The sequence below is a fragment of the Anopheles bellator genome, chromosome 2 (assembly GCF_943735745.2).
Source record: "Anopheles bellator chromosome 2, idAnoBellAS_SP24_06.2, whole genome shotgun sequence".
NCBI lineage: Eukaryota > Metazoa > Arthropoda > Insecta > Diptera > Culicidae > Anopheles > Anopheles bellator.
The window spans coordinates 10,527,996-10,552,155 of record NC_071286.1 but is presented as its reverse complement, the minus strand read 5'-3'; the positions used below and the strand labels follow the sequence as shown (position 1 = coordinate 10,552,155).

The 24,160-nt window shown below is 51.0% G+C and overlaps 4 protein-coding genes across 5 annotated transcripts; 3 read left to right on the top strand and 1 right to left on the bottom strand.

Moving 5' to 3' along the window:
* The first annotated feature begins 1,116 nt into the window (after nt 1–1,116).
* Nucleotides 1,117–2,088, top strand: LOC131208620 (uncharacterized). Its single transcript, XM_058201419.1, has 2 exons — nt 1,117–1,445; nt 1,507–2,088. Exons 1-2 carry the CDS (start codon nt 1,167–1,169, stop codon nt 1,963–1,965), a joined length of 738 nt encoding a protein of 245 aa, XP_058057402.1. The 5' UTR covers nt 1,117–1,166; the 3' UTR covers nt 1,966–2,088.
* Nucleotides 2,089–2,186: 98 nt separating this feature from the next.
* LOC131208619 (ELMO domain-containing protein 2) lies at nt 2,187–4,003 on the top strand. The gene is made up of 2 exons (XM_058201418.1): nt 2,187–2,980; nt 3,043–4,003. The coding sequence occupies exons 1-2, from the start codon at nt 2,444–2,446 to the stop codon at nt 3,463–3,465; spliced, it is 960 nt and encodes a 319-aa protein (XP_058057401.1). The 5' UTR covers nt 2,187–2,443; the 3' UTR covers nt 3,466–4,003.
* Nucleotides 4,004–4,594: 591 nt separating this feature from the next.
* LOC131212564 (mucin-19) lies at nt 4,595–17,915 on the bottom strand. The gene is made up of 17 exons (XM_058206478.1): nt 17,561–17,915; nt 17,040–17,236; nt 16,310–16,969; nt 15,445–16,241; nt 15,276–15,381; nt 13,757–13,987; nt 12,987–13,361; nt 12,242–12,762; nt 10,506–11,619; nt 9,732–10,439; nt 9,475–9,664; nt 9,144–9,380; nt 8,837–9,080; nt 6,214–6,550; nt 5,630–5,656; nt 4,984–5,526; nt 4,595–4,924 (listed from the first exon to the last, which is right to left on the bottom strand). The coding sequence occupies exons 1-17, from the start codon at nt 17,913–17,915 to the stop codon at nt 4,595–4,597; spliced, it is 6,972 nt and encodes a 2,323-aa protein (XP_058062461.1).
* Nucleotides 17,916–19,655: 1,740 nt separating this feature from the next.
* LOC131208999 (secernin-2) lies at nt 19,656–22,572 on the top strand. 2 transcript variants are annotated; one of them, XM_058201958.1, is made up of 2 exons: nt 19,656–19,810; nt 19,878–22,572. In XM_058201958.1, exon 2 carries the CDS (start codon nt 20,087–20,089, stop codon nt 21,191–21,193), a length of 1,107 nt encoding a protein of 368 aa, XP_058057941.1. In that variant the 5' UTR covers nt 19,656–19,810; nt 19,878–20,086; the 3' UTR covers nt 21,194–22,572. The 2 variants fall into 2 exon arrangements, with proteins under 2 accessions (XP_058057941.1, XP_058057942.1); XM_058201959.1 differs by having other exon boundaries at nt 19,656–19,814.
* The last annotated feature ends 1,588 nt before the right edge of the window (nt 22,573–24,160 follow it).

The following is a 24,160-nucleotide window of genomic DNA, read 5'->3' as shown; positions in this document are numbered from 1 at the left end:
ATCGCGGACCGATCTTCAACCGCGGATCGCCAACGGGCGACGAACGTGGAAGATGTGCATTTGAGGCAATAAATTAGAGGGGTCGCCAAACGGAGCCGTCGGCCGGGACCGCCGGTGCCAATAACGGTCGGGGCGGCGGGACTTAATTGCATTTAAATCGAAGGGTGCCAAAATCCTTCGTGGTGATTAAAAACGGTTCCTCGCATCGCTGGCAACGCAAGAGGACCTCACGCAAAGGTCCCCGTGAGGCGGTTGCTTTAAAGCGCAGCTTTCGTTCCCGATGAGTGGCACAATGTCACTGCGTAAAAATTTAATAAAACCACCAAGTGAGATTAATATCACCACTTCAGCAGGATAGTGGATAGGCGCGCTCTGTTATTCTGTGGGTCTATTTCGGTTCACCATTCAGGACTGAGGCGCAAGCCCAGGGATCGGAGCTAGGAAATCCCTTTTTCGAATGCCAATCCTTTCATGCAGTGTGTTATGACATCGTCAGTACGGAAAATAAACAGCGTAAAGATCGTAGTGCAGCTGAAAGGTTCTGCTGCTGTTCTGTTCAGTGAAAGTGGAAACCAATATTATTTTGTGTATCCTTGAAATTCGCTACAAATAAAGCTAAGGTTATTTGCGAATGCCTAATGGCAGTCAAAAGTGCGAAATGATTATAAAGTTATAAAGTTCATTTGCAAGGAAAACATGAAAATGATTAAATTTATGGAAGCGTTAAACGTACCAATGGTCTATTTATCTTCTGATTGTTGAAATACAAAAACATTGCACTTCTGCATGATAATATCACATGGAAAAACCGTTTCAATAGATGTACTAATTTTTTTTTATTCTTCGAAGAATGGACCGGGCCAATTTACTAAAATAAATTGATAAACGCAAAGCGTGTTGCATCGGTGCGTGCTGACAATTACGGTAGAGACAAAATGAGCAGCACTTGCATTGCATAATGAAGATAGCACTATTGCCAATTGAGCCGCAAATCAACGACCCCGTACGCTCACGCGACTGTTTACATAATGGACCACTACCAACAGCTAACCGGTTCCGGAGACGCTCAGTACCGAAGCGCTTAATAGAACTGCGGCTGGTTCAGTGCAGCAGTGGACGTTATCTCGAACGCGCGATTCCAGCTTTGTATCTGCGAGGCCCGAAAGATGGACTCACACAACGGTCCAAAGAACACTTCTGTGACCGCAGACGACATCGAAATCTTGCGCTACGACAATCGCTACCGCGAGCAGGCGCTGGAAGTGCTCAGGAAATCGTTTTTCCTGCACGAAATCGTGTGCATTGGCGCGGAAGTGGATCGGACACCGCAGGCCCAAACAGATCTCGAGCAGCTATGCCTGGACGTGGCCGACGGCGGGGTTTCGCTGATTGCAAGGCATAAACCGACCGATACTATCGTTGGCGTGTCCTTCAACGTATTGCAGGTAGGCGATCCATGGACAGTCACGAGCGCGCTTCCAAAGCCGATTTTGATTTCTTCCGTAGACTCCGAGTGGACCGGATGATAACTACTTTGAGCAGTTCCGTGATACCAAATGTACGACGGACAGCTCGCGCTCGCTGATGCAGTACATGATCACGATGGACGCCAAAATAAATTTATTTGAGCGGTTCAACGTAAAGTGTTTACTGGAGATCATGTTTTTGGCCACGCTGCCGGCCTGCGAAGGCCACGGCATAGGAACGCGACTCGTCGAGCAGTCGGTTGCGTTGGCGCAGCGCTTGCGATCCGGGGCTGAGCTATCGGCCGATGGCGGCGACAGGAGACCCGAGCTGGTGTCGGCCCTGTTCACGTCGAGAATCTCGCAGCGGGTCGGCGAGAAGAACGGATTCGCGGTCGTAAATCAGGTGCCACATTCCGAGTTTGTGTTCCGTGGGAAAACGTTTACCGAACGGGCCGGGCCCGAGCACCCATTTTCGACGCTGGTCGTGAAGCACCTTTGAGGCACCGAGTCAACGAACATTCTGAACGCACGACAGAGCGAGTTTTCTTTTTAGTATTTGAAATACATTCGATTGCATCCGTGTGTCATCCACGTGACCAACTAAGGTGCGTAACGGCAGAGTGCATGACATTCAAGGGTTAGCTCGTTTTTAAAGCAACAGTGGCTGTCACTCGTTTGTTGTTGTTCTGTCCTTCGTCTTCGATTTTGGTGGTTTCTTTTTCTTTCGCAACTTGCCTTTAAAAAGTTAGTCATAAACTCTGCACCTTTAAAACGGAAGGCATTTAATTATGTTGGTGTAATGTTTTAGATATTACTACTGCGTGCCGTCATGCGTCGAGCATGCGCTAGACTCGATTAGCAACCTGTCCTGCGACCGTCGACCCGTGCGAATCACCATGGAGAGTGCCTTTCAACAAACGATCCGGTGCTAGAGTCTCAGGCGCTGCTAGATTGGGCCCCGGACGTGTACCGACAAAATGCTGTCCAACCCGAGGATGTTCTTTCGAGTGTTTAGCTTCTTTTATTTCCTCTCCCGACCGCTGCTGAAATGGTTCCTGCACCGGTTCACGAACCTGTGCGAGCTGCAACGGATTTGCTACGGCTGCCCACCCGGTGCAACGCGCACGAAGAAAGTACAAATGTCGCTCGAGCTGTCGAAGAAACTGTCGATCAAAAAGATGCTCCACGAGCTCGACGATCTGATGGCCACCGACGAGGACGACGAGTCTTTAAGGCGCCACGTACAGCGGCGAGCAGTGAGCTGTGTGTTACAGGCGAAAAAGATTAACCCGAAAGTGCACGTCGATTTTGCGCGATCGTTCGGCGCGTGTACGCAAAAAATTTGGGGCTACAAGCGGCTGTACTTCACGGTGGAACGGTTACGGGCCACCCAGTACGACAGCGAAGAACCGGAGCATGAGGTGAAACTGCTGGCGCTCTGGAAGCTGCTGGTGGGGGACGAAATGGAGTTAACGGGACGCATTAGCGACCAGTGGCAACACATCGGATTTCAGGTTCGTGTCCGGGAGATGTCCTGAAGATGTCGACTTGCCGACTGACTTTCTTTACGTTTCAGGGTGACGATCCCATGACGGACTTCCGAGGGATGGGCATCCTGGGGCTGGATAATTTGCTGTTCCTGGCACAACAGTACAATGGTACCGCTCGGCACCTTCTGTCCCATTCGCACCATCCGACGCACGGGTACTTCTTTGCCATCGTGGGCATCAACTTGACCTCGATGGCGTACCATTTGCTTAAGTCCGGCACGGCACGCACCCACTTCTACAACCATCCGTACGACCACCTGACGGTGGACACGTTCCACCAGTTCTACTGCTATCTGTTCTACGAGTTCGACCGGTACTGGGTCGAGTGCAAACCAAAGAATATTATGGATTTTCACTGGATCCAGCGGCGGTTCGAGGAGAACATCGTGAAGCTGTTGACCAACGACGGGTGCTACCTCAAGATGAACCTCTCGGTTGAGGACATTTGAAGCGTTCCCGCTCGCTCGACTCACTCGCTACCAATCTTTCGTACCCAAAAGGTTGAATTTGTCATATATTTATTTGTCCATAATGTGTCCACCTTGTGTTCTTGCATAGTTCTGCAACCGTTTGGGGTTCCTTTCACTATTTTGGGATATTTGTAGCAAGAGAACTGTGTTCTGTTTGGTTGGCTTCTAACGATGCAATTATGCGTTCTGTGGTAATCGGGGTCTTATCGGGGGCCTCTGTTGGGTGTAATGTAGCATATGTAAGTTTTCGTTCGTTAGTTAAATATCGTAGCTTACGGATTGCAGGTCTCGTGATTAATTTGTTATTCATACTTTGCTAGTCTTCGCACTCCGCTGCTTGTCGTGTCGCTCGCGAATCAAAAAAGCTTTGCTCGTATTGCCCATCCTCACGGGAAGGTGGACCAAAAAGTTACAAAACATCTTAACAAAGGATTTCGCAATAATTTAAATACAGCGCCCAATATGAAGGTAGTACGATGCAATCTTATTACGTTCGATATAATAAAAGTGATTGATAAAACACGCGTTTTCTGGTTTCGCTCTCGCGGTCGACAGGTTGGAAGGGAAGAAAGAAGCGCAAAAACTGATTAGCGATCCATTTCCGATGCGGAACAACCCAAGATTCCTCTACAACGTAATACACCGGAGAGCTTTCGCTCGAAAGTAGCAAAAGTGCCTTCTCTCTTGTTCAGCGTTGCACCCCTTGCGCCAGACTATAACCCATCTCATATATCAGCGTATCGTTATGTATATTCGGTTCTACGCTAGAGTTTCTGTATGTTTACCTGAGTGTTGTTTCTGTAACCGTAATGTCGCGCTCTACTGCCAACCGGCAACGCTTCACTTCTGCACGGAGCGATCCACGTGATTCACGAACTCATACCACGGATCGTGTTCGTAGCGGGGAAAGCAACACGGGCTTATAAGATTCAGTTAAAAGTACGTTACAGTTTCTGCTGTTTTGCTAAAATAGCCCTTGCCAGGCGCGCACGATTGTAAAAGAACCTTCTCACCCTTCTCGTGAACAATATAATTGGTATGTACATCAATCGCATCGTGTAGTCGGAACCAACGGTGAAACAGGTTGACGAAGGCGATGGCGGATCCATTAAGTCTCGTCCCGACTGTCGCCATCGGTTTCATCGTCGCCATCATTGCCATAGTCCTCGTCCTCATCGTCATCATCGCCTGAGTCACTACTACTGGCCGTTTCGGGAGAGTGGTTTCGATATTGCGTGAGTAACGATCTTCCACCGGTCGCCCGCAGTTGACCCGGTTGGCTACTGCCAATGCCACCGTGTCCCCGTAGTTCGGAGGGTCCCAGTATAAAATCGATGGAAAAATCTTTGTACTTTCCGCTGTGCTGCGACACGCTGTTCGATGGTCGCCGATCGCTCGATCGTTGCTGTTGCAGGAACCGATCGATGAAGCTTACGACCTGCGCACAGCGCCTCAGTGAGCGGTTGGTGGTGGCCGCTGAGAGTGGCTGCCCCCCACCGACGGTGGTGTCGTTGCCACGCGTTGCCCCGGTGCCGGGGAACTGTCGATGATCGGTGGCGGGTGATGGCCCACCGTCGAATGCGGTGCCATACTGACGCTTGCGCCGGAAGTCGGCGGAGTATTGCCGCGATGGTGCAGATGGTTCCCGTGAAGGACCTGCTGCTGCTGCTGCTGGTGGAGGTGTTGTTGATGCGGATGATGATGGGAATTGGCACTCGGTGCGGTGCGTGGTAGCTGGTGCGGAGCTGTTGCGTTCTGTCGTTGGCCCGAGGCCGGCGCAGAAGGAACCGCACGGCCCGTGCTGGACACGTGTGGATGGGAAGGATGTGGTAGCTGGTGCAACGGTACGCTGTTGCCCGACTGCGAGTGCGGTACCAGTGCGGAATGATGATTCTGCGGGAGTCCCGCTTGCTGTTGATGATGGTTTTGATAATGATGCTGCGGCGGTGGAGGCGCAGGCGGCTGCTGCTGCTGTGGAGCCTGAGGATGCAGAAGATGTATATGTTGTTCCTGCTGATGGTGCTCTAGCAAGAGCGGAATCTAGGCGGTTGGAAATAAGATTGCTTTCATTAATGGCCGAAGCACGGCATGATGGGCGCACGGCGGCGGTGGTATTTCAGCTACTTTTTAAATGACTACTAACATCGTCCCGGCGTAATTGGTGTGTAGGCTATAATCGTACGGATAGAGTAAGAAAGAGAAAGAGAGACAAGACAGTGGTTTCAAGAGGTTCCAGAACCGGCGCAATAACATCGGCGAGGAAGAAACAGAGAAACAGAAAGCAGTTAATAGGAATGGCAAAGTACATTTCAGTCACTACAAAATGGCGCACGGAAATGGCACAGGAAATGAGCATGGTGGTGTGATGATATCAACACTCTCTCATGACGATCGCAGAACATGGACGATCATGATACCAAAAATGGGTGCTACTGATGATGACGATGAACAACAGCGACGATGACGGGACGATGAACACACAGAAATGGTTTCATTTTCGTTTTTCTCCTTACAATAATCATTTCACCCACAATTTTGAACACCGATCACAAACCATACACCCGAATTGCTGCCTAACGAGGACGAACGTTTGTTTTGAAGGGATTCCAATCAACAAAACACAAAACAGAACGACTTTGAAGGACACAAATTGGCTTTCTGTGATGTTGTGTCACGGATCGCTAATCGATCCGGCTTCCGGGCGTTTCGGACGCGAAGTTACTCTACCTGGTGGGCGGTGTTGTAGATCGTTTGTTGCTGCTGCTGTTCTCGGGCGTACGAATTGGCGGAACTGGAGCTCCCACTAGCGGCACCACCTGGGCCGGGTGGGCCGGAGGAGCTACCGGTTCCATTGCCAGCGATATGTCCACCGGTGGCATTGACGATGCTGCTTGGTGGAGTGTTGACGGTGGAAGACGACAAGCTACTGTTGCCCACGGTGGACCGTGCACCACGCAGTGGTCCTGGAATCGGTTCGTTAGATGCAACGTTGGCGACGGACAGCGTTGCCGGTGCCCGTGATGATACTCCCGGGCCCGAGGCTTGATTTGAAGGGGAGTTGCGCCTTCAAATAAAAAACGGGACACAGAGAGAAAGCGGGTTTGTAGAGCAGCATCACCAGCACGGCTTTACTGGGCGAGTATGTGCGGAGCCACACCGCGCGGATCGACGCGTCACGATATCCCACACCGAATCCGGATCATCAAATGTTTATTTACAGTCTGAAAAGGATTCGCCCGGGAAAATTTCTCCACGCGCCAAAGGCCACCACTTCCATTCCCTCCGTGAAACCCAGTGCTTTACAGGGAGCAACAGAGAGAAGTGTGCTCGAAGAAATGCCAGCCAAAACCATGGAATGTATGAAGAAAACGCAAACAATGATAAGCAAAGGAAAGGGATGAAGTCGTTGGCCGCCCGTCGCGACCGCCTTTATGTACAGAAGGTTTGGGTTTAGCAGAAGAAAGATGTTGTACTACGCAGCAAACGAAACAACTCATAAATAATGCGATATGATTGGTGTTACAAAAATGTATACATATATTTGTTGTTTTTTTGTTGTAATGTCCCACTTGCATACTTCATTCCGCGGCGATGCAGTTGTTGGCAAAGATGCTTATTCTTTTGTTTATCTACCCACACATGTTGTCTATCTGCTGCGAAGCGCAATTTCATGAAAGGTTGGCCACGTGAAGCGGGCCCGCCTGAGGTATATATGGAGAAGTTATGAATTCGCACGGCACGGAAGCTTCCACCATTGCGTGCATTGTTTTGTCCACTTTCTACACCGCTACGCACGACTAATGAAACAAAAAATCATTTAAATTTTAGCTAACTTTCTGTGTGCCGTCGAATGCCCGGCTTACGGGGCATTCTTCCTTCGTTAACACTATCTCCCTACGTATTTGGGCTAAGATACAGGTAAACGAAAAACGGGAACATAAATACAAACATCGTCTCGCTACTAGAAGCGTGAAGGGGGTTGGTGGTCCAAAGGAACAAACTCGTTTTTGGGAACGCGAAAAGAAAAATACACTAAAAACAAGCTCGCCCACTTCACATAATGATCGTAGGTGTGCGCGAGCGCGCGATCTATAACAGAGGCCTTAACTTTAGGACGGGCAGGATGAGGGTAAAATATTTACCAAATAAAACCGGTCGAAACTAGATAACACAACCGCAAACCAGCACCTAGATCCTGCCGAGATCAGTTAGAGGACACCGAACTCTCGATCTGCGCCGCGGGTTGAGTTGGAATCGAAATTAAGGTTATTAATTTTATAAATAAAAAAAACATTCGGACACGCCTTGCTAGTGTTACGAGGTCGATTTCGAAGAACAAAAACAAAACCCTAGTGGCCTATTAATTCTAGATGGTCTAGAACCGCCCAGACCCAGTCTCGAGAGCCGACCAAAGCCTACGCTTCCGGGGTTCAAGGGGATTATTGCTAGAAGAACTCGGACTGCCTCCATCCCAGAGGCTAGGCCGGTGTGGTTAATGGGTTGCTTCCCCTCTCTGTATCGGAATCAACCGATCGAAAAGTATCGAATATTTTTACTACTTTAACATACTGGACTTACTTCCCTACTGGCGCTGGCGTACCATGGCGCTCTGCTACGTCGTTTACACTCTACCGTGGCCTATTCTAACTGAGCAAGTACGCGCGCGCGGCTTCCTTCACATGATTCTCGCTCTTCCTCTGTCGCCCTCTCTCGATCTCTCTATGTCTCTCCCTTTGTATTTCTATCTCTGTCTCTCTTTCTAGCCCCCCTATCGCCGGTCCCAATGGCAGTATCGCTTTTTAGCTAATGAAAATGTAATTGCACGTCAACGTCGCCTGCACTCGAGGGGTTTCTCTCCATATTTGTGTGGTGTGTTTTGTGTTGTGTGGGGAGTACTTAAATACGAGAGGCAGGATCAAAAGTTCACATAGATCGTATTGGGTTTTTCACTAAGAAATGAAAGGTAGAAAAAGGAGAGTCAGAAAGAAAAGAAAAGAAAGGGAAAGAGAGGAATAAACGATTAAAGAAAGAATATAAACACAAATGTACAAAGAAAAACCAGATTTCTCTTCCATCTCCAATCTAAATCAATCCTGTGTCAAGTTGTTAATGGTGGTGGTGTGTATGGTGAAAAATGAGAAAAGGTGAAATAATGAAGTGGCAGATGCAAACGGAAGAAAGTAAAATCAGTATGTCATGAGACGCCAAGCGATACTGCTTAAGCGCTGTACCTACTACAGTTGTTGGGGTGCTTGATTATAGTTATTTTATACTTTTCGTGTTCTTTTATCATTCGCTGCTCTGTTATGCATGTTGTCTTTCTTTTTTTCCGGAAGTCCCAAGCTCTTACCTTATCGAAGCGCTATTGACGTTCGGGTGGGATGACGAGTTTGTGTGCCGAAAATCGATACCGTTTTCGAGCGGTTGAGGAGCCACGGCAACACTGGGATGACCGGTCACTTGCTGCGCCTGGGACGGTGCCTGATGCGAACCACCGTGCTGTGCAACGCGTGCCGATCGGTTCGTCGAACTGTTGCTGCTGCTGTTGGTGATCCCTTCGATTGGCCCATTGCCGTGGATGTTGTTGAATTGTCCTACGGAACGGCAGAATCGAAAATGATCGATCGATTGAGGAGAGTAAAGCGGCGTAGTTGTACCTTGAGATAACGTTCCGCCAACTACTTGACCCCCGCCACCACCACCACCGCCGCCGGTTCCACCAGAGCCACCTAAAATTCCGACACCACCCATGGCAGCCGAAGGGTTAAGCGGAATGGCTAACCGTGCGTTCACCGCCAACAGATGATCCCGACGGGCCACTAGATTGTTGACGTGTTCCTCCAGTCGAATATTTTCACTCCGTAGCTGATGTAGACAGGACAGCAGTGATGCAACTGCGACAAAGAGAGGGAGAGAGAGAGAGAGAGCAGTTAAAAACAGTTCAGTAGAATCAAAGGAGGCCGCATAACCAGTTTGCTGGTGACGTACTGTCAAAGTGTTGCGCTTGTTCCATAAGAAACTGAGATCCTTGCTCCCATTGCCGTTCGAGAAGCTGTTCCAAGCTCTGCGGTGTGTTGCCGTTCGGTGTTGCGGTTGCTCCCCCGGTGAGCATCGAGCTCAACGAAGTGCCACCACCTCCGGGTGGTGGCGGCGGTGGTTGCGTGTTGTTTGCACGGTTCTGCAATGGATGTGACAATGCGTTAGATTCATCCGAATCTCCGTAAAATCCTAACGGGTATCCTCACCTTGCCAGGAAACTGTGGTCCCATCAGTGTCGGTCGGTCGGTGTCCATAACGGGAACGTAGGTGTGAGCCTCGAGTTCCATCGTTAGCTGATCGGACATCTTCTGCGCCACGCTGCTGCTCGTGTTCAGCTGGTTTCCCAGCATGTGCGTGGCTGATACGATGTTACTAGCGCCGCCGGCGCCACCACCACCGATGCCGTTCTGGAACAGTTTGCCTTCCTTCGCTTCGTTCTGCAAACCACCACCAACGATGGCCGGTGTGGGTACGATTGCTGCCACTGCGGCCACTGGCGGTTGCGGTGCCATCACTGCCATCTTGCGGTTCCGTTTCGTGCCCCTACTGTTAATCGGCCCACTACCGATCGGTCCACCTTCGGAGTCCGGCGAACTGGGCGGTGAATCCTTCACCTGGGGTACCATCGACGCAGGAGTGGCAATTACCGTGCTGCTAGCGGTCGTCAGTGCCAGGGAGGACATCATCGGGTTCGTTGTTTGAGCTTCGTAGGAAAACTTGAGCCCACCACCGCCGGAACTGGCCGACGGCTGTTGTTGGGTGGGTTGGTAGGCGGACGAGAAGTGCATCTGTGAGTACGCTGCGCTTGTTGACATGTCGGGCGTTCTGGAAGTAGATGGCGACGAAAGTTCAACGATTGTTTGGTGCGTTGAGGCCACCGCAGCCGCTGCCGCCGCCACCGCCGCACGGTGTTTCTTGTTCGTGTGCGTCACCGTTGACACGATGCTGTTGTTGTTGCTGGTGCCACTGCCACCAATGCTGGTGGTTGTTGTGGTGGTGTTGATAAGATTATTATTGCTACTGTTGTTGCTACTATTGCTAATACTATTGTTGGCACTGTTCCTGTTGCTCCCGTGGCTGGCCTGTGTATTGCTGGCCAGAACCGTTTGGCCAACGCCGGTTCCTTGATAATGGTTCTGCTGGTGGTGTTGATGAAGGTGTGGTGCTTGTTGAGTAAATTGATCAACATTGCTATTATTGGTGTTGGCATTACTGACAGATTTGCCAGTAAGCCCGCCGCTGCCACTCGCCGCGGCTTGATGATGGTTCGATGGTGGATGCGGAAAGCTTGAAATTATGCCACCGCTAGCACCACCGCCATGGTAGCCGACAGAAGGACCCATTCCGGGATGGCCGCCACCCATTTCAATAACATTGCGTCCATCGGTTGCCGAAGGCGGCCCAGCCGAGCCGCTGCTGGGAGTATTACTTCTGGAAATGTGACTAGACGATTGAGTGGATACGACCGCTGCGGTGGAAGATGAAGCAACCGCTTGAGACGACTGTGCGGCGTTGGTGCCACCGGTCGAGGCAAAAGGAAGAGACGCGATAGAAGCACCACTCGATGATGGAAGCATTTTATCTCCCACAGTTCCGACCGACAATAGCGATTGCTGTTGTTGATGTTGATGATGGGAATGCTGCTGATGATGCTGTTGCTGCTGCTGCTGCAGGTAGTGTGGCTGTTGTTGATGATTGTGATGATGGTTCTGCTGGGAGTTGCCCACAACAACGGAAGCCGTAGCGGACCCGGTACCAGCGGCCATGGACAACACGCTGCCATTGTTGCTGGCCGTATTTCCACCTCCGGCCGGAGCGTTGCTTCCGCCGCCTGCAGAGTGATACTGCGGCGGCGGCTGCTGATGCTGTTCGTCACTACCCGGTCCGTACTGTCGGTACGCATCCGAAAACGCAGGCGCTGGTGGTGTCGATCCGCGACTCGGTGATCCCCGTGAATCTGGCGCCAGTTGTTGCTGTTGCTTTGGCTGCTGTGAACGCTTTTTAGAGGTGCGAGTTTTGCCACCGCCCGCCGTTGTGGTGGCCGGATTTCCATTGCTTCCACCGCTACCACCACTACGTTCTCGCGAGTGGGATCTGCGTGTGAGGAAGGAGCAGTTGGCAGGAAGCGTTGTGTTAAAAACGAATTCCCACAATCGAATGTACACAACAACGGAAGGTGTACGAAAAGGTTGCGGCAAGAAGCCATCACATTGATTTGGCATGGCATCGCAGACGATGCACAGAGCGACAACAACCAAACTGGCTAAGGTTTAGCAACGATATTCAAACCATAAAGAGAGAGTGTACAACAATAATAATCTATTTTGATTATTTTAAATAAACTAAATGCAAAAAACGGTTCAATAGTCAATGAAGTGACCATCATTTCCATCCACCATTAGTCTGGGAGCCATAAATCACTGATTAGACGGTGTTTCCCGAACTGAACCGAATAAGAGGAACACAGGCACTAGGACGACATCAACAAAAGAGCTGCGCAAAACATAAGAACCCCCTAAACGAAAAACGGACTCCACCCAACGAGAAGCACAATCGTAAGTCGTAAAAGAAAAATGTTAACCACTAGCAGCCACAACGGAACCGAACATCAACAACAACCACAGTGACAACAACCATAACAACAACAACCAACAACAATAATAAACAATAACAGAAACATTTTGAACGGAAAGAGTGTGCGTGCGCTTGTTCTCACCTCGACCTCCGGCCCGAGACCGATTCCTCTTCCTGCAGCGCCGCTATCCGCACGTTGGTAGTCGTTTGCTTTTCGTAGCTAATCTTCAGACCACCACCGCTGCTGCTGTTGCTCTCGGTACCACCGATTAAGGGCGACGGAAGTGACGTGCTCTGGATTGTGCTCATCGGTATGGGCGAGATGCTTTGCAGGACCGATCCTCCGCCGGCACCGGATCCGACCGATAACAGCTCCGTCTGATGGTGCTGCTGGTGGTGGTGGTGATGGATCGCGGTGATGACATTGCCTCCGGAGGCCGCTGCTGCACTGCCGCCCCCTGAAGAAGGCCGCATCGAGGGCGACTGACGTTCCAGCTGATGATGGTGGTGGTGGTGATGGTGTTGTTGTTGCTGCTGCTGATGGGAAGTGATCGTTACTGACGAGGACGTAGCCGAGGATGACGATGATGATGTCGACTGGATGATGTGCTGCGTGGCCGATTGGTGCTGTATGACGGGACTAGACCGGTTCGTACTGACATTCTGTGGGCGAAACGAGCGGGACACGGGGGATTAATAACAAACGAACGTCACGAGCTTGGTGAAAAAGTTTCCTTTTCCGAGCACACGATCCACGGCCAATTTGAGACAATTGAGGAAAAAAAAGAGTGAGAAAGAGAGAGAGAAACGGGAGAAACACACACACAGACCGCGTTCACCGGTCTACGCCACCAACCAACAACCGCGCCACAATGCCATCGACTTACCATCAGCTGATCGCCGGCACGGTGCGAAATCTGCTGAAACAGATTGGAGCTACCGGCGGAGCTGGTACCGGTGGCGAGCTGTGCGGGCGATACGATGATGTTCGGTGTGTTAGCGCCGCCACCGTGACTCGCGCTATGAGTAACGTGGCCACTGCTCACGACACTTGTGGTGGTGCTACTAGAGCCACTGCTGCTGCTGCTGCTGTGGCTATTGTGAGCGCCATTAGTACTACTGTTACTAGCGGGTAGATTAACTCCAGGTACGGTAGCTGTTGAAAGAGGAACGGACACCACGAGGCTCGGTTGGCCGGGTGGCGGCGGCTGTGACCCTGTGCCCTGCGCCTGCAGCAGCTGAGGTGAGTGTGGTGTTTGAAGCTGCAAGAAACGGCATAGGCATTAGCGAACGGAAAGCTACCACCACACCGGGCTTGCTTCTTGGGACAAGATCGTGCTGATCGCGCGGAACGCATAACATTGAACGGGTCGAACTCGCCGGACCGCACCACACCACCGTCGTGTGAACGCGGCCAGCAACCAATGGAACACACTCGGCGGGATTTTTTGGGGGACGAGCGAAACGAACAACTTTTACGACCTTCTTCCAGCGTGGGGGGGTAAGAAATGGCAAGAGGCAGGTATAAATGGCCAGCCAGCCATCGCAAGGACAGTGCTAAGGTGTGGGTCGGGGGTCGTGCGCAGAAAGGACTTTCAAAGGTGATTCTTAAACTCTATAACAATTAGCATACAACCCGACCTCGGGGATCGCTTACCTGATGCTGCTTAGCAGCCGCGGAGGAAACTAATGTCGCCGAAGAGGACGACGACGACGACGACGTCGAGGAGGACAGTGTGGAGATGATGTTCGATGACTGCAACAGATTCGGATTAACATTTTGCAGATTCGGCTCGGTGGCACTGCCGGCTAATGCTGCTGCAGTCGTCGATCCCGTCGCCGAATGGTGCGAGTGCAACGGCGAGCTGGAACTGGTTTCGGTTTTCGCCTGTAAGCAAACGCCAGAGCACAACGTTCCGGTTAGACAGCGTCGCAGGACGTACTCGCCGTCGAAGCGCAGTTTAAGCCAAACACGAACATCGTCGCCACTTGCGCCATCGGTACGGTCCCTGTGCTTGCTTTTCTTTTTATCACGGCGGTCTTTCTTGTGGCTCTTGTGCTTCATTATCTGTACCGGCGCACCGTGTCACTTGCGTCCGAATTCGATCGCGTCGCGCAAAACCAGCAATAACTGGGGAGGGGGGGGAAAGAATCACTTCCTTTGGAGGAACCACTTTGCCACGCAGGTCGTAATGGAACTTTGAAACACCGCAAAACAACCGTGGTTAGGTGCCAAGGGTCAACAGTGGATCGCCCACGGCGGCACAGCTAGCACATTTCTCCACACGGATAACCGTTTGATTGTCGCGCACCGCGTGGACAGCCCCGACGGCGAGGATGATGACGCAGAAACATTATCAACGCGCCTTGTCGCTCAAGCAGTTTACGTGAGAATGAATACCGGTGGCCGCTGCAGCCGGCCGCTATTTGTCGGTCTCCTGTCGCGAGAGAGAAAGGGCGAGCGCGCGCGAGATTGGCTTCCTTTTTTCGGTCCTACGTGAGGGAATTTTCTCCTCATTGCTTTTTTTATTGCCAACCTACAGCCCCCTTTTTATATAGCCCTACAACGGAACGCGGAGCGCAATCCGAGCCGGGAGAGTTTTCTTGCTTCGGTGTGTCGCATTTTGCTACCGGAATAGGAGGTTTCAATCGAAACGGAAAGCCTCGGCTCTGCATCTTGAACATTTATCCTGCAGCAGTGTGCAGTTTGCGCGGCAGTTACTGCTGCGTTACGCGCCTTCCTTTTGCTTGTTCTATTCTTCGTCTGTTCATCCCTACCGTTCGATCGTGCGTACGTGCGCAGGCGCAAAGGACGACAAACCAAGGGTCCCTACAAGGATTTGCAGAGAATCTTTGCCGTCGTCCGTCTCGCTCTTGCTCTATGCTTCACACATTAATGGCTGTCCTGTTCACTCTCTTTGCGAGGTGTTCGGTGACCTTCCGAATTAGGGACGTTCGTTTTAAAAACCCTTCGCCAGCACGGTTTTTACCTGTTGGCGCGCTGCCATTACCTAGTATTGCGCGCACATTCGCCACACATTCGCTTTTTGTTTTTCATATTATACTGCGTCCGGAGAAACAGATTCGCAACAAGCAGCAGTTGATATTCTTATCTTGTTTGAAGAAAGTTTAACGAAACGAAGAGTATCGATAAATAAACAACATTTGGAACGTACCTTTTTAACGCTCTTCTCGTGTCCGATTACTGAAGATAGCTCTGCATGATCGTGTTTGTTCAATGCTAATGGCACAATGGAAACGGCCACATCCTTAATCAGGTCCCTGTTGCGAAAGAATGGCATGTTTCAATCTGTGTCCGGGGGCGAATTACGATCGTCGTCATACCGGTTATTATCGATCTCGCTGCTGCCGGCGGAAGACGTTGGAGTGGAACGGGTGTCGGCCTTCCTTTTCTTACCTACTCCACCACCACTGCCAGTGGAACCGGCGGTGGCAGAGTTACTGGAACTTCCGCCATACGAACCACCAACGGTGCCGGAACCAGACCCAATGGCGCTCAGCTTTCCTCCCTCGATCACCGTCGTCGTCGGTAGCCCTTGGTTCAATGAGCTCGAGCCACCACTGTGGTTGTACACCGAGTCGGACGAGTTGACCACGATCGTTTCCGTGAAGTTGGAAGCCGAAAATTTGGCCATCGCCTCCTTCGACAACACTTCCTTCGCACTTCCTCCGAGATGGTCCTGAGGAGGTTTTATGATGAGCGTGGTCGGAATGGCCGCCGGTGAAAGAGAAGCGGCCCGTGATGAACCGCTACCGCCACCGCCGGAGAACGATGACGTTAGGGTGCCAACCGCCGATTGATTAGTGCCACCGCCCGATTTGTCCGACTTCTCCGTCGGATGCTTCCCAGAGCTGTTGCCGCCCAGCAGCGCAGAGGAATAGCCACCGCCCGGAAGGGACGATGAAACGGATGAAGATCCTGGTCCAGCGAGTGACATATCGCCGTCTTTTGATTGACCGCTGGCTGCTGAACTGCCACTACCAGGACCGCCGCTTGTACTGTTGCTGAAATTGACCCCACTTCCGGTGCCACTATTGCTGCTGCCGCTGCTGCTATTGCTATTGATGTTGCTGCTGCTGCTGCTGCTGGAGGATTTGGACGATTTCGAGCTTTTATCGCGCTGCAAATAACAAAGATAAGGTAAGATGTGATGCTAGCACTAATCGGGAGGATTCGGTAACTACTTACACTTTTGCTGTACTTGTCCTTGTCCTTTGAACTGCTACCACCGCCTCCACTCCCACTAGTGCCACCGGATGTTCCCGAGCTACTTTTGCTAGAGCCGCCGCTACTGCTAACGCCACTGGAACCGCCGACACTGCTGCCACCCATTCCACCGGTGCTTCCGGTGCCCGTTCCACCTGATACACTACCGATGCCCGATGAGGACGAAGAGGATGACAGCATTGCAGAAGAAGTGGACAGTCCCGCTCCACTACCACTGCCCGGTGCACTTCCGGATGACGAAAGCACCGAGGATGTGGAAGGGCCCGAAGCGCTAGAACTGCTTGAGCCTTTCGAGGCGCTAGAAGATTTTCGCTGCTTCGACGAGGAGGAGGACGAGGAGGAAGAGGTCGTCGAGGAACTGCCCAGAGGTGGTTCACCGGAGAGCCGACTACTGTTTGACTTCAATCCGCTGGTGCTGCTGGTGCCGCTGTTGCTGCTTCCGGTACTGCCGCCAACGGTCGAATTTCCCGTGCCGACCGCACTGCCACCACTGCCCGGGTACTGTTGGGATGGTGGTGGGGGTTCCATTTCCTTTTCCGGTGACGAAGGGCCATCGCTCGAGTTAGCCTCATGGCTAATGGGTTTGTACGGTGGGATGGTTTTAACGTTGCCACCCTTTTTCTGTGTCGAGGGCGAAAGAGAGAAAACCGCATGAGCGTTTGTGCATCGTTTTTCCTATCCGGCTACATACCAGCTTGCTGTAGTGATGCTGACAGTAGCCACAGTACTTGACGTTGTCCAGATAGTTGCCCGCTTCTTCGCACAGCAGACCCAGCTGTTGGGCGCAGGTGACGTGAAACTGTTGTTTACATCCCGATTTATTGCACTGCATGCACGCGCCCGCAGTAGCCCGCGATCCTTTGCCCACCTCCTGGCATATGTAGCAGGCTGCGGAGAGTGACCATGTGTTGACATGCAAAGAACGATTGTAGTTTAGCTTCAAAATTAACATTATTAACAACAGATGAAGGGATCGGTTGTTGTTTAGTTTTCGTTTTGCTCGCAATTTTCAACGATAAGAAGAAAACATGTAATCAGTGCACTTCCAATGCACGTATCGCACGGTGCTTGTGATGATCAGGGAACAACACGAACGGGTTACTCTCTGTTTAATCACAACTTGAACCGATTTCGGGTGATGACAAATTTCGGCTCAATTGTTTCCTGCAAATGCAATGGGGGTTAATAGGACCCAATTGAAGAGACACTCACTCTTATTGTATCGCTCCTGAGGTATCAGCTGCAGAATAATCGGTTCCATCGTCGTCACGTTCCCGAAGCGTACCTCGGGAATGTAGAGCGCGCACACGACATGGGCCCATCCCTGATTGTCCGTTCGCTTGAGGGCACCGTCCCGGGACGGGCAGAGCTCGCAGCGTACCCGCGCTGACCGCTCCTGACTTTCGCACTTCCGGCAGTACCAAGGCCCACTCGGTACCGTCACAATACCGTAGCACGCCTGGTGCACGGCCACCGCACAGCTTTGACCATCGCAGTACACTAGCGGATTCTCCGACCAGCCGCGATCGTCTGAACAGACACAACATCCACCGACCATCTCCTTCATTCTGGTCCGGGGATTAAAGGTGACCTCTTCCCATCCACCGGAATCAGTGTATCCGGGTGCTATGGCCGCAGCCGGTCAACAAAAAGGCACCACGCTACGGTGGCCAAGGTTGTAGCACGAGCCAAGCGAAGGATGGTCGTAGGAGTCGCGAAGTGTGGTTACGCCTAATCGGCGACTTGGGCGCACTGTTGTGCCAGTGAGACTTCTTCCTGTTCCTTTTTCACAGTGCACTCACTACTTCACGTTCACTTCATTGACGCCGTCCACCAATCGCCCCATGATGCCGTACGGTGGTCATTTTACACAATACTAAATCCATATCCTTGCAGGGCCGTCGCCACATCCTGAGTCCGTCGATCGAAACCTGCAACACATTCAACGATTAAGCATAATGCTGCCGTCGCGCCATCTCTCCATTAAGAAGCAGAAGGTGGCGCCGTTTCACTTCACGACGGCACGCGCACTTCCCGTGCTTCATGTATACACACACAGCCGCACACGCAACTGCACCACCGACGCCGCACCGAGTGCAGAGTGCGCCGCGACGCGCGCCTTCGCGTGAAGGTTCGGAATTCGGGTGTTTGGTCACTTTTTTCCACTTTCAACCTCTTCCAAGCATCTGCTGCCGCGCCGGTTGTTGTCACCGGTAACGTTGTCGCGCAGCAAGGTGCGTTTTGTTGCGTATTTCTGTGGCCACTTTTCCTTCACTTGACGCTTCCTGCTCCTACGATGAAAACATTCCACAAACCACTCCAATCCGGAACGAGGAAGGAGAGCACCGCCCTACTTACTTTGAGCATCCGAAAAAGGCACGAAACGCGCAATGCCGCACACTTTCCTTCTATCGCACCTGCTCCTCACTTTCCGGATAATTGCGGACACTTTCCTGGCGGTTGGTGGCCCCTCTCGACAATCCGAGCGCGTGTAGCGCCTGGAGAGCTGTAGATGCGACCCCGTGTGGTGGCTCCGTGGTGCCGTTTCCACGGCGACACGCTGCACAATCTCCACTTTACGCCCGCGTGCCCGTACGCCTAGGCCCAAAGTATCGCAGCCCACGGGGAAGGCAATTGGTTCGTAATCGCGATAAAAGCATTGGAAAACACACACTTTTGACAATCGCGACTGTTGTGCAAAATAACAATCACACAAAATTCTCCATTTTATTTTTCCGCTTGACATGGTTTGGGCAGTGTTGCCAGCAAGGCTTACGTGTGATCCGGCAATAACCGACAGTTTCGTGTTCGATGATTTTCGCCAAAGCAGAGAAGCTGAAAGCAGTTGTTTGGAGCCTTAAAACACTTCATGATTAATATTATATCGTAGGGATGCTTAAATATAGTATTTCGGTAGAGTTTCTCTGAATTTTTGAATACCGAAGCAATCGATTGGCAACCTGAATGAGACAAAAAGTCATCGAACTAATGGTGAGATGTGTGCGATGTGTGCTGAAGGTGAGAAGAAATGTCAACTGTCGGCGGTATTGACTTGAATTAAGCCGTATTCGAAAGAATATAAAAGACAAAATGCATGAATTCAAAACCTCAATATTAGAAGAAATAACGGCGGCCGTTGTTTATTGTTAGGTTCAGCATTCGTCCCAGGCGGTGGATCGGAATTAACCTTTTCTCACGCCTGCTGTTCTCATCTTAACTCACGCTCTCTCACGCTCAGTCAGCCGGATTCCTCTCTCCCATCGTCATCAACTGTCAGCCAACATCGGAACCGCAAGGAGAAAATCGCAGTTCTGTTCAGTGCATTATCTTGTCGGAACAACTAGGATCTTCTACTAGATACTACTAGATACTTTTGTGGCCTAAGTTTCTGCATTGCTTAGAAAACGGTGGTGCCATTGTTCGCAAAGAAAGCGGAAACGGCTTCGTCCGCAGCAAGAGTTGGTGGGTACGGGTTTTCCAAATACCGACACGCGAAATTGCATTTTCAAATTTTCCCATTCGTTCGCAGAGGACCGCTGAAGACTTTCACCCCGTTATTGATTGGTTGGCAAAGGCAGATATTGGCCGTGGGTTCGCGACGTCAGCGCCGAAAAAGCGAAAGCTTGCGCAAGAGAGAGAGAGAGACCGCGAGCGAGAAAGGGCGAATCAGGTGCACTGCGGCGAACGTGTCGGAGCGAGACAGCGCACGGCTAGACGGCGGCACTGCAAGTCGGAAAAATGTCTACCAACGGAGGCGAAACGTTCGTGGTGCTTCCGCCGTGCACTGAGTCCGCCCGGAAGCAGATTATTTTCGGGCGCAATGGTACCGGATCGGGCGACGATGTGAGCGAGGTTGTCTACGTGCCGGCCGAAACCGGTAGCGAGCCAGTGTCCTTGCCGAATGGCTGTGAAATCGAGGGAGCGACCAGCTACGCGGTGATCCTCAATAAACCAGCTGGTAGCTGGGGAGCTGAGAGTGGGTCCAACGAGAAAGCGGTCACTATCGGACTTTCGTACAGCGAGGGAGCCACTGAGGAGGGCAAAGTGTCCGCCCTAGATTTGGTACGCCTGGGACTGGAGCGCAGCGAGAGTGCGTCCGGCGCGATCGACACGATGGTGGGGCTAGTGGAAAGGTATGGCAGTGAGGACCGGAACGCACTGAAGGCAGCGTTCGTGATTTGTGATCCCGCGGCCGTATGGTTGCTGAATGTGGCAGGACACTTTTGGGCGGCGAAACAGGTCCAAGAGACGAGCATAGCGTTGGCAGCGAATGGCTTCACGATCGGAAGCCCGTTCGATCGTAGCACGGAAGGGTTAGCTGACGCCGCAAAGGATGCCGGTGCGTGGGACGGGTCGGGTGAGTTTAGTTTTAGTGCAGCGTTCGGAGGTAGTCCGGATGACGCAGCCACGCGATCGTGGCCCGCAAACGAACCGGGTGCCGAGGGAGCTTTCGGGTTGAAGCAAATGTTTGAATGTTTACGAGCGAGCGGCTCATCGACCGGTTCCAGTCAGGTGTCGGTACTAACCGGAGACGGTGAGTTGCCGTGCCACTGGTTCACAGCTACACCGCTGGCCGAAGAATCCGTTTTTAAGCCGTTCATATTTACGGCGGGCGCGAAAATTTCGCCCCTCACACGAGTGCCGGAAGGTGAAACGCAAACGCTACTCCACCGTCTGCACAGCAACCGGAAGTGGGAAGCAGTCGGAAGCCTGCTTAGCTCACTGGAGGATACGTGCGTGGATGAAGTGAACCGGTTCTTGGGCGAACACTCGGGCGAACCGAGTCAGGAACTGGATGAACTGATGAAAGACTGCGTCGAGGCGGAGGTGAAGTTCTACCGTTAGAGAGAGTCAGGCTGTAATCGATCGAAAGGTGGAACGCATCAGCACAAATTGACAATGGCACGATATTTGGACAAAACCAACCCTTTGGCAAGTTCCGTAGTAACGACAAGGGGGAAGGATGTATACTATTTTCTGTCTGTGTTTCCGGCAAAGAAATGAATTCCCCGGGATGCGGAGCCGCAAAGGCAAGCGGTTCACCACGTAACGCTTCTAAGGGCTGAATGGTTCGGCTGAGACAACATTTCTCCATAGATACCCCGAAAACCCAGGATGGAATGGAATTCTGTTTTATGTGATCTTATTTTTCGTTTGTTCGTAATGTCCTCGTGTGTGTGTTTTGTGTGGATCGTTTGTGTTTATGTATGTTTTACCCGCTTAAGCAGTTCCTTGTTTCGTTGCAGATCTCTAAGACTAAGAACGGCTCATAGTTTTGTTAACTTTCTCATAGCATTAAGAAGAAACGGAAGCAGCAGTGGACATGATATCTCTCGATTGCGTAGATTAATCTGATCTTTTCTATTTTTCGACCTTATTGCACTAAAAAGAATTCTAAAGTACCAGCTTCTTCCACAGAAATAACTTCTGGCAATAGTTTGACAAAGTCGATTTCATAAGATTTCCCCTTAGAACTGGCATTATCCGTGTTTCATAACATTTTTAAGGTTGATTTCATCGCTTCGCTTCCGATGTATTCTCGCCATTTATGTTGGCTGTATTGTGATCTTTCACGAAAGTATTCCATTATCATCACTGCTCCAAGTGATACGTATGCTGTTTGGACTGTTTTGCATTTGTTTATGAAAATGAAATTATTCCCACTTGGCGCGTTTTCTAGGAAAAATTGCGTGTATCACCCAGTACCGCGTTTCTCATTCCAGTGATAAGTTATAAAGTATACAACGTACTGCATTCCTTCGAACGGATAACAGGCATTTTTTGTCACACTCACCACGGAAACGACGATAAATCTCTCCCATTAACCGACACGTAGACGAACGGGGAAGCCGCAAGTTATCCTATACGTATTATATCCAAACATTGATAGAAGCTGCAAAAGGCTTGGCAGAATAATAGTGCTACCGCAAATCTCCAGGTCTCGAAAGAAAAACCAACCATTACAATATTGTAACCCAATGTTGGGGCTGGGCGCGTTGGCGAACACGATCAATAGAGAACAATAACTGGTAGGAGACGCAACGCAGGGTACGCCAGGCCACGCAACCGGTTTTGCCTGGAACCCGCCCAAATTGGGAAAACAAATACGAACCTCCCCAACAAAGCACCCATTTATCTTCATTATTTAAGCTGCCTGCTGGACGGTGATCGTGCGAAGCATCAAGATCGTCTTCATAATGAACCAAATAATAATAATACTAGTAATACCAATAAAGCGAAACAATATGTTTACCAACAATGGCGGCGAGAATGGCAATGGATTGTTTGTTTTGGGGCCGGCTTGTGTTTCCGCAGCGACGTATCACAACAGCGCAGGCAACGCTGCGGAACGGTAAAGTCCTTCTGCGGCAGGATTCACGACAGTTGAGAAAGAATTAATCATCCTTTTCACAAAACAAAACCGGCACCGGCCATTCCCGGTCCGTCCTGCCTGGTCCGGCTTTTCTGTTAAGTAACCCCTTCTTCAAGCAAACATTCCTCGGCGATCATTTATCATCGGATCACGGAACTCGCGCTCCGAGGATCGGGGGCCAAAAGATTCTGCTCGTAATCGAGGCAAGATTACGAGCGATCAACTTCGGCCTACGGACTCATAAATTTTCGTCAGGTGGCGTGCGCGATGATGTCATCTCCTTTCGCGTCACGGAGAACGTCTTGATCCAATCCGTTGAGCCGGCCCGTTCTTCTGCAAATCTTCCGGTTTTCACTTTCAAAAAAAGTGTGGCGCCGCTCTCTGGTAAAAGGTATCGCGTTTCAAACTTGAAAAGCGTGTTTATGTTTGTGCGTTTGGCGAAATAAAAATTTGTTTTATCGTTCGGTCAATGACCCCACGGGCAGTTGGTGCTTTATGCGCCGTCTCACGTAACTAGCGCACCAGGTAGTGTGTTCGATGAAAGAAAGTAAGCACACGCTTCCGAGAATAGTTTTACGATCGACACACTGGATAGACTTTCGACGAGTGCGAGTGACGAAGTTGGAGCACATCCTTTTGTCGGCCCGTTTGGGTGTGTATGCTTGACGGCTAGGCGCCCCCCAGCTGTGAAGTTATACTTTCCGGTCGATAGAACCGAACCGATGCGTAGATCGACACTATCAATCCGTGGCTCACGCATCACGCATCGTTTACGCGCGAAAAACTGTAACGGTTGAGCACTTTGAATCGGTGTACCGAAACAACACTGGCCAACGGGGCGCCACGTGAAAATAAATCATCTATAAATATAACGAACCGTACCAAGATTCACTTTCGTTCGGATGGATGTCATCTGGGAACGATCGCACGGTGCTTACTTCGTTACGTTTCTTACCGGGATTGGATATTGTGTAGAAAATGCGCGACTCCCTTCGCGATCGTGTTAACATCGCCCCGGAATGTGGTTCGGTTCAAATAGTGACCACTCATGCTGACATTCACGCCCTAGCGGCCACTAACATCTGATTAGGCGGTCGGCTTCCGGTTTTTCTTAGCAATCATTTAATGGGCGGTTTTAATGTTGCGCCGCTTGACAAGACAAACCACGCCGCCGCCTCCTATGATCATGCGAAAACAAGACAAACAATCGCATTAATGTCGGGCGGATGCTAAACAAAAACAATCCTCGCTCATAAAACTGAGCGGTGGATGGTGCCGATGATTTGATGGTTTGGCTGTTTTTTGTAAGGGGCTACGCAATTGCGGGGAGTTGAGATCGCTACTATTAATTTATGTCACGGCTTTTGGCACTTCGGACTTCACCTTGCTAAGGAAGGAGCTACAATTATGTCATGAGAAAATTGTCTTCTTATTGCTTG

Coding starts and splice junctions, on each gene's coding strand:
- LOC131208999 (XM_058201958.1), top strand. CDS start 20,087: ATGTCTACCAACGGAGGCGAAACGTTCGTGGTGCTTCCGCCGTGCACT.
- LOC131208619 (XM_058201418.1), top strand. CDS start 2,444: ATGCTGTCCAACCCGAGGATGTTCTTTCGAGTGTTTAGCTTCTTTTAT. Junction 2,981..3,042: donor GGCAACACATCGGATTTCAG/GTTCGTGTCCGG, acceptor TTTACGTTTCAG/GGTGACGATCCCATGACGGA.
- LOC131212564 (XM_058206478.1), bottom strand. CDS start 17,915: ATGAAGGAGATGGTCGGTGGATGTTGTGTCTGTTCAGACGATCGCGGC. Junction 9,081..9,143: donor TGGCGGAACGTTATCTCAAG/GTACAACTACGC, acceptor GCCGTTCCGTAG/GACAATTCAACAACATCCAC. Junction 5,657..6,213: donor TCTACAACACCGCCCACCAG/GTAGAGTAACTT, acceptor GTACGATTATAG/CCTACACACCAATTACGCCG.
- LOC131208620 (XM_058201419.1), top strand. CDS start 1,167: ATGGACTCACACAACGGTCCAAAGAACACTTCTGTGACCGCAGACGAC. Junction 1,446..1,506: donor TGTCCTTCAACGTATTGCAG/GTAGGCGATCCA, acceptor TTTCTTCCGTAG/ACTCCGAGTGGACCGGATGA.